A 9,277-nucleotide genomic window follows, 5' to 3' on the forward strand; every position below is an offset into this window, starting at 1 on the left:
ATTTCTATGCCTTTTTCAGAACCTCCTGGTCCTCCTGGCAGCTTGAAGGTGGGTGACAGCACAAAGACTAGCATTTCACTTCGCTGGGTCAGGCCTGTATATGATGGCGGTGCTCCAATCATTGGATATTCTGTGGAAATGAAGGAAAGGGTTGAAGGAGAAGAACCTGAACCTGAATCTGGATCTGAATCTGAACCTGAAGAGCCTGAGGCTGAAGTGGTTGAAAAGGTGGAAGGTGAACAGGTAGATGGTGAACAAGTAGAAGGTGAAAAGCCTGAAGGTGAAAAGCCTGAAGGTGAAAAGGCCGAAGGTGAAAAGGCCGAAGGTGAAAAGCCCGAAGGTGAAGTTAAGGTGAAACCTGCAAAGGATCCAAAGGCAGCTTGGAAGAAGTGTAACACTGGTGGAGCTCTGGTCCTCACAGAGTTCACCATCCTAAATCTGGATGAGAAGAAGCAGTATGATTTCCGAGTTGCGGCTCAAAACCAGATGGGCTGGGGTCGCCCGGCAAAACTGAAAGAGGCAGCTTCACCCAAGGAAATACTTGGTAAGCCCTTGAGTTAAACAATATATAATTACAGGTGTGAAAATAAATGCCTGAGTAAAAAACATTTAAATACATTCCCTTTCACTTTCAACACTTACAGAGGCCCCAGAGATCGACTTGGATGCTAGTCTCAGGAAGGGATTTTCTGTCAGAGCGGGATGCCCTATTAGACTGTTTGCAACAATAAGAGGAAGACCAGCTCCTAAAGTAACATGGAGACGAATGGGTGAAGACAATGTTCTTCGCAGAGGGCATGTGGATCAGGTGGATACCATGTCCTTCCTTATGATACCTGAAAGTACCCGCGAGGATTCAGGAAGATACTCCCTGACACTGTCAAACTCTTCTGGGGAGAAGGCAGTGTTTGTGCGTGTGAAAGTTTTAGGTAAGCAAATACTGCAGTAACATTACAGTTTAACAGTTTATCTTTGAGAACAGCGTGTGATGAGATATTTATCTATGCATTTGTGTATTAATTTAAATCATTTTTGGAAACAAATAGACACTCCTGGACCAGTTGGTGGATTTGAAGCAACAGATGTCACAAAGACATCAAGTCAGCTTGGTTGGCTACCTCCTGATAATGATGGTGGCAGTCCAATCCTGAATTACATTGTCGAGAAGCGTGAGGTTGATAGGAAGACTTGGTCAAACTGCACCAATGAAATAAAGAAGACAAGCTTCAAGATCACAAATCTTTCACCAGGAATTGAGTACTACTTCCGGGTCATGGCAGTCAATAAGTATGGAATTGGTGTACCTAAAGATTCTCCTAAGTCATACCTGGCAACAGATCCTATGAGTAAGTGAAGGCCCTAACAGTAAAGTGAAGTATTACTTTTGGTGATTACTTGTCTTCACATATGAATATTTGTTTGAACAGGTGAACCTGATCCTCCTAAGAAGATGGATGTTTTGGAAATTGCAAAGAACTGTGCAACCCTGGGATGGTTGAAACCATTGAGAGATGGTGGATCCAAAATCAATGGATACCTTGTTGATTACCAAGAGGATGGTCAGCCTGAGGATAAATGGACACCATATTCAGTTGTTAAAGATTTCACCATTGTTGTTGTTGGACTGAAAGAAAATACAAAGTACAGATTCAGAGTGGCTGCAAGGAATGCAATTGGAACCAGTCTTGCAAGAGAAGCTGAGGGAATCTTTGAGGTCAAGGAACAGCTAAGTACGTAGCAAATAATCTCCACTGTCTTTTCTTTCTTTAACATCACACAGACACACACACACACACATATATGTATATATCACACATATATAATGTATATATATACTTTCAATATTCTTTTTACAATATTATATTTACATATATGATGTGTTTCTTTCAGTGGCACCAAAGCTTATAGTGCCAGATGTAGTCACTGTGAGGGCAGGAACTAAGATGAAAATTGAGGCACTATTTTCCGGTAAACCTCAACCCTCCATAAAATGGAAGATTGGCAATGATGACCTGGTAACCTCAGACCGTGTGCTTGTGCAAAGAACTCAAAATACCACCACCCTCTTCATCAAAGATGTTAACAGAAGGGACAGTGGTTACTACAGTCTTGCTGCTGTGAACAGTGTCTCAAGGGTCAACCAGATCATAAAAGTCATTGTTATGGGTGAGTTCACATTGTTCTCCACAGACACACAACCAAAAATGACAAATGGAAACATATGGTGATCAGAACAAGAATCCCAATTTATATTTTTCCTTTATCTCTTGTGTTAGACATTCCTGGTCCACCTATGGGTCCTCTTCAAATCGTAGAAGTGGATACTGACGCTTGCGGTTTGGCATGGAATTCACCAGAAGAGAATGGAGGAAGCAGTATCACTAACTATATTATTGAGAAATGTGATGTATCCAGAGGAGACTGGGTTACGGCGTCTGCCTCTTGCACCACGACCACCTTTAGAGTTGGAAAGCTCACACAAGGAAATGAATATGGTTTCCGTGTGCGTGCAGAGAACCGCTTCGGCATTTCAGAGCCTATTTACTCAGAGAAGATGATTGCAAGACATCCTTTCGGTAAATTTCCATCCAATTCAACCATGCTGAAAATACGTTTCAATATTTTTTCCTCTTCATCTAATAATAATGTGTATGTTGACTGTTGAATTATTTGATTTCAGACACTCCTAGTGAGCCAAGAAATCTCACTATCAAGACGGTTAACAGAGACTCTGTGATCCTCACCTGGGAGACACCATCCACTGATGGTGGCAGCCCTCTGACTGGATACTGTATTGAACGCAAAGAGAGAAACAGCTTGCTCTGGGTTAAGGCCAATGAGGCCTTAGTTCGTTCAACAGAATACACTTGCTATAGCTTAATTGAAGGTCTTGAGTATACCTTCAGGGTGTCTGGCATCAACAAGGCAGGTCAGGGTAAACCAAGCAAGCAGACTGATTTCATCACAGCAAGGACTGCAGTTGGTGAGTAACATAATTTTATTTTAGATAAATTTTTGTCTAAATACTTGTATACAATTTGTGAATTGTATTATAATCATTAATTTCCTCAGATCCACCTGGCAAACCAGAGGCCATTGATGTGACAAGGACTTCAGTGGCTCTTGTATGGAACCGTCCAGAAAATGATGGAGGCAGCAAGCTCATTGGATATTATACTGAATCACAGAAGGTACCTGAAGAAAAGTGGGTACGCCATAATGCCAACTGTCAGAATGTGCCAAAGGAGAACTTCATTGTTACTGGACTTGAGGAAGGTTCTCAGTACAAATTCAGAATAATTGCAAAGACAGCAATTAATCAGAGTTTGCCCTCTGAAGAATCAGACCCCATTCCTGTCATAGCAGAAACTGGTAAGCTTTCCTTATTTATTAAGACTGACTTAGACATTCATTTAAGACCCTGGGATTTTAATACAGAGTGCTACTTTTTTCATTTTAGTTCCACCAAGACTTGAGATTAGCGTTGACATGAAGAAACTGATCGTGGTGAAGGCTGGTGCAAATGTGACACTTGAAGCTGAAGTCTATGGAAAACCATTCCCGAAGGTTTCATGGAAGAGGAATGGCGAACCACTGAAGCTGACTGAGGGAATAAAGATGAAACAGAACAGACACATGTTCAGTCTGGAATTGTTCGCTGTAGCCAGGAAGGAAACGGGAGACTATACTATTACTGCTGACAATCCAAGTGGATCAAAGTCTGGCACCATTAGACTCAAGGTTCTTGGTAAGTGAACGTAATGTGTGAACTGGATCATTCTGAACAATCAGAACTTGGTTATCTTTTTTTTTTTTTTTCAATATTTTCTCTGTTGCTGATTAATTCAGACTAAACTCATTATTTCGTTTTCTACAGACAAACCTGGACCCCCAGCATCAGTCAAGGTCAGCCACATCTTTGCAGACCGCGTTAAAATAAGATGGGAACAACCTGTGGCAGATGGTGGCTCTGAAATAACCAACTACATTGTAGACAAACGGGAGACAAGCAGAGCCAACTGGGCTCAAGTCACAGCTAATATCAATGGGCAGCTCACAAACTGTTCAGTGGAGAAACTGATCGAGGGCCATGAGTATGAATTCCGAATCAGTGCTGAAAACAAGTATGGTGTTGGTGATCCCATTGTCACTGACAGTGTAATTGCAAGGAATCCATTTGGTAAGATTTAGCATTTTTTTCCACATCTTGAATATTTATGTGTTCTTTTCAGATATACTCATCAAATATTTTGTCTTTAAATATTAAGGTGTTCCCGGGCCTTCTGATCCTCCAATCATTACAAACATCATGTGCAATCAAATGACTGTCACATGGAAGGCACCCAAAGATGATGGGCGTGCAGCCATCATTGGCTACATAGTTGAAAGACGTGAAGGTGATGACCTCACCTGGACTAAAGTCAACCGCAAACCGGTGATAGACAGAACCATTAAGGCAAGCAGCCTCACAGAGGGAACAGAGTACGAGTTCAGAGTAACTGCCCTCAACAAAGCAGGCCTTGGGAAACCAAGTGATCCATCCAATTCTGCATGTGCACTGGATCCTTTGTGTAAGTATACATTGATTACTTCAAATGATCAGTCTTAAGTGGCCAAATACATCACTAATCTGTATATCATTTCTCCAATAGATCCCCCTGGACCTCCTGCTTTCCCGAAGGTTGTCGACTCCACACACAGCAGCATCAGCCTTTCTTGGACAAAACCAGCTTATGATGGTGGATGTGAGATCTTGGGCTATCAAGTGGAGTCCAAGAGAGCAGAGGCTGAAGACTGGATGAGGTGCAATGTTCCAAAGGATCTCCAGAAAACAAAGTTCGTGGTGACGGGTCTTATGGATAGCATAGAGTACCAGTTCCGTGTCCTTGCAGTGAATAAGATTGGATTTGGTGAACCCAGTGAAGTTCCTGGAAATCATACACCCAAAAACATCTTAAGTATGTGTAATCATTTAAGAGACATTTTCAAATAATAGAATGTAATATAATAGCATTATAGAATAGATTTACCTTGTATTTTTGTTGTTGTTTTTTTGCAAATTCATTTAAAAAAAATCTTTTTTTGCAGTTGCTCCTGAGGGTGAGCTTGATGCAGATCTTAGGAAGGTCCTTGTGCTCCGTGCTGGAGCTACAATGAGACTCTATGTGCCACTGAGGGGTCGCCCTGCACCCAAAGTGACTTGGACCAAATTTAATGCCAATATCAAGGAGAGAGATGGGCTCATTATAAACTCAACAGAGTGGGACACATATGTGCAGTGTGAGAATATCAACCGATATGATGCTGGCAAATATATCCTTTCTCTTGAAAACAGCAGTGGATCAAAGTCCTACATCATTATTGTCAAGGTCCTTGGTAAGATGACAAATAGTATACATTTAAACCTCTGGTACCCTATTGTTGTGATCATTTATGTGAATATGTAATCAATATTTGTCATTTGCTATAGATACACCTGGACCACCCGCTAATCTAATTGTCAAGGAGACTTCAAAGACCCATGCATCTATAACTTGGGCTCCTCCACCTATTGATGGTGGAAGCCCAGTAAAGAGTTATGTTGTTGAGAAGCGCCTTGCAGAGAGAAAGGCATGGACCTGTGTTGCCCCTGAATGGCCTAAAACATCGTTTAGAGTTCCAAACTTGGAGGAAGGAATGGCTTACTGTTTCAGAGTGTCTGCTGAGAACACCTATGGTGTTGGGGAGGGTTGTGAAACTGCCGGACCAGTCAAAGCTTCAGGTGAATATTTTCTTCTAGAAAAGCATTGTAATGACTGTTAACATTGTAATGACAGCTATCAGTCATTATATGATTAAGCGGTCACTCTTTGTAACCCCTATACAAACATGTAATTTCAGAACAACCTGGACCAGTATTGGACTTCAAGCCTGTCGAAATCACTAAGGATTCAGTCACACTTGGCTGGAAGAAACCAGTTAGTGATGGTGGAAGCCACATTGTTGCTTATGTTTTGGAAATGAGTGAAGGGGAAGAAAAATGGAAAGAACTTATGAAATCTAGGCTCTACCAGTTCAGTGTCGGCAGCCTTGAAGAAGGAAAGGAGTACACTTTCAGAGTCAAAGCCATCAATGAATCTTTAGAGGGTCCTCATACCGATATCACTGTGCTTGCTAAAGATCAGACGGGTAAGTAATCGTGATTTTAAGCCATACTTCAGAATAAAACAATACATACATCAGCATACATTGATTCTCTTTAACACATGTATTATTCTATCTATTACAGTTCTACCTAATGCTGACCTCTCACATGTGCAAGATGGTATCTACGTGGCAAAGGAGGGTAGCACTATACGCATTAACGTCCCTATTAGTGGCATGCCCGCCCCTGTTGCTATCTGGAAGAAGGGTGGTATTACTCTGTCAGACAGTGGAAGGATGTCTGTTGAATCTGCTCCTGGCATCACTACCTTGCTTATCCGTGATATCCAGCGAGGTGATGCTGACAAATTCGGTCTTGTTGTGAGAAACAGTTGTGGCACCAAAGAGGCAGCCATTGACCTTAAGGTTGTTGGCAAGCCAGGTCTGCCTACAGGTCCGATCACGTTTGATGAAATCACTGCAGATGCAATCACACTGGAATGGGGTGCACCAAAGGATGATGGTGGCTCAGAGATCTCCAACTACATTTTGGAAAAGAGACACACCACAGCCAGTAAGTGGGTTACTGTTGCTTCAGCTCTCCAGAAGAATTCCATGCGAGTAATGAGACTCCATGATGGTACTGAGTACATCTTCAGAGTGTTCGCGGAAAACAAATATGGAGTTGGCGATTGGATCAGATCTGACCCAATTATTGCAAAGCATCCATTCGGTGAGTTCAACCATTTTGATAGTGTGATGATTGTCAATAGAAAAAAAACTGTTCACCAACATTTTGTCCTTCTGTGCTTTGTAAAGCCATAACATTTTCTTTTTGATACCAGATGTGCCTGATGCTCCAGCAGCGCCAGAAATCATCAGTATCCGTCATGAGTCAGCTATTCTGACTTGGTCAGATCCAAAAGAAACGGGTGGCTCTCCAATTACAGGTGCAAATTATTACTATTACTGTTTAAATGATCACTACTTTGTTGCTATCATCAGTACTGTGTATGATATTGTGCGTGATTGTGTGTTGAGCTATGTTGTATGTACAATATGTTCACTATGCCCACTTTTCACAGGATATCATGTTGAGTTCAAGGAAAGAAACAGTTTGATGTGGAAGAGAGCTTGCAAGACCCCCCTCAGAGTGAAGGAGTGCAGAGTGACTAGTTTGATTGAAGGCCTGGAGTATGAATTTAGAGTTATTGCCATGAATAGGGCGGGTCTTGGAAAACCAAGCAAAACTACAGAGCCTGTTGTTGCACTTGATCCTATTGGTGAGTCATGCATCTGTACTTACATTACGTCATGCTAGCTCTGTTGGCATTTTAAATGAATGACAGTTTAAAATGACAGTCAAACTTCATCTTTGGAGAGAACAAATCTGACAGTTCAACTTTAAGACCAAATTAAATATGTGTCGCGCCGCTTGTGTTCCGCACTATAAGGTACATGCAAATGTAAAACACCATTTCTCTAGTTTAAATTAGGTCTACAGAGTTAACTTTTTTCACAAGTTAAGCTTAAGTGCCATATATTTGTGGGAGCTTATGTTTCTTTCCATAGTGACAACGTTGAATGTGGCCAATAATTGACGCATCATAATTAATTATCACCTCTGTTAGTCTGGATATGTGTTGCATTGCAATAATATATTTGTATTACATTCTCATTGTGAAATGTCTTTCCACTTTAGATCCTCCTGGTAAACCAGATGTTATCAATGTTACAAGAAACTCAGTTACACTGGTCTGGACCGCACCCAAGTATGATGGTGGTCACAAACTGACTGGCTACTTTGTTGAGAAACTGGAACAGCCAGGAAAAGCATGGATGAAAGCCAATCATGTGAATATCCAGGAATGTGCTTACACAGTGACTGATCTGACAGAGGGCTGCAACGTTGAATTCAGGATTAGGGCAAAGAATGCAGCAGGTGCAGTCAGTGTTCCATCTGAGCAAACTGATAGTCTCGTCTGCAAAGATGAATACGGTGAGTACCTTTTGAACATTACGTACTGTATGAATTTGAGACAATGGCAGTACTTTCTGTTTAAAAAACTAAAAAAAACATTCAGCACTGAGCAATTAGCACAGCACCTAATTGTGTTCTCATTTTCTTGTTACAGAGCCTCCTACCATTGAAATTGATCCAGACATGAAGGATGGTGTCAGTGTTAGAGCTGGAGAAACAATCGTAATTACTGCCTCAAGCATCCTTGGAAAACCACCCCCCACTGCTGTTTGGTCCAAGGGAGGCAGGGAATTCAAAACATCAGATACTGTCCAAATTACGAGGACCCCAACCACCTCCACAATTTCCATCAAATATGCCAACAGGAAGAATACTGGCGAGTATATTATTACAGCAAGCAATCCATTCGGCATCAAAGAACAAAAGGTTAAGGTCAAGGTTCTGGATATCCCTGGACCTCCAGGTCCAATTGAGTTCAGCAGTGTGTCTGCTGAGAAGTGCACACTGACTTGGATGCCACCTGAAGAGGACGGAGGCTGCACGATTAAATCTTACACTCTGGAGAAGAGGGAAACCAGCCGCCTTCTCTGGACGAAGGTTGCAGAGAATATCATGGACTCCCGTTTTGTTGCAAGCAAACTCATCAAAGGAAATGAGTACATCTTCCGTGTATCAGCAGTGAATCAGTATGGAACTGGTGATTCAACACTGTCTGGTCCAGTCAAGATGATTGACAGCTTCAGTGAGTTCACAATGCATTGAAGTGTAAAATTACAAAGAAAAGTTAGCTGGATAGCATTTCGTTTTTTTTTTTGTAAAAATGTAATATCATGCATGTTTTTCCTACAGGACCACCTGGACCACCATCAACGCCAGAAATTGATAATGTCAGCAGAACCGCTGTCACCATTTCCTGGAAGAGACCAGTTATTGATGGAGGAAGTGATATCAGAGGATACAGCGTGGAGAGGAGGGAAAAGAAAGGAATGCGATTTGTTAGAGCTTGCAAGAAAACAGTGTCTGACCTTCGTTACAAAGTACAGGGTCTGACAGAGGGCGTTGAGTATGAATTCCGTGTCACTGCTGAGAACAAGGCTGGCTTTGGAGAGCCAAGTGAAGTCTCACCATTGGTGATGACCAAGGATATTACATGTAAATACTACTTTTTTTCAT

At 41.7% G+C, this 9,277-nt stretch overlaps 1 protein-coding gene across 9 annotated transcripts in view; it reads left to right on the forward strand.

The window, feature by feature from the left end:
- The window catches only part of ttn.2 (titin, tandem duplicate 2), a 167,591-nt gene that overhangs the window by 115,739 nt on the left and 42,575 nt on the right, over positions 1-9,277 (forward strand). For all 9 annotated transcript variants that reach the window (XM_080839079.1, XM_080839080.1, XM_080839082.1 and 6 more), the window contains 21 exons: positions 20-544; positions 645-929; positions 1,047-1,346; positions 1,428-1,730; positions 1,891-2,166; positions 2,277-2,576; positions 2,681-2,983; positions 3,073-3,372; positions 3,461-3,748; positions 3,878-4,180; positions 4,269-4,571; positions 4,653-4,958; positions 5,089-5,376; positions 5,471-5,761; positions 5,881-6,168; positions 6,269-6,856; positions 6,969-7,073; positions 7,209-7,406; positions 7,826-8,122; positions 8,259-8,846; positions 8,954-9,256. In XM_080839079.1, the coding sequence (XP_080695205.1) occupies positions 20-544; positions 645-929; positions 1,047-1,346; positions 1,428-1,730; positions 1,891-2,166; positions 2,277-2,576; positions 2,681-2,983; positions 3,073-3,372; positions 3,461-3,748; positions 3,878-4,180; positions 4,269-4,571; positions 4,653-4,958; positions 5,089-5,376; positions 5,471-5,761; positions 5,881-6,168; positions 6,269-6,856; positions 6,969-7,073; positions 7,209-7,406; positions 7,826-8,122; positions 8,259-8,846; positions 8,954-9,256 (6,738 nt within the window). The remainder of the gene's footprint in view (positions 1-19; positions 545-644; positions 930-1,046; positions 1,347-1,427; positions 1,731-1,890; positions 2,167-2,276; positions 2,577-2,680; positions 2,984-3,072; positions 3,373-3,460; positions 3,749-3,877; positions 4,181-4,268; positions 4,572-4,652; positions 4,959-5,088; positions 5,377-5,470; positions 5,762-5,880; positions 6,169-6,268; positions 6,857-6,968; positions 7,074-7,208; positions 7,407-7,825; positions 8,123-8,258; positions 8,847-8,953; positions 9,257-9,277) is intronic.

This window comes from Sprattus sprattus (genome assembly GCF_963457725.1).
Source record: "Sprattus sprattus genome assembly, chromosome: 5".
Classification (NCBI taxonomy): Eukaryota; Metazoa; Chordata; class Actinopteri; order Clupeiformes; family Clupeidae; genus Sprattus; species Sprattus sprattus.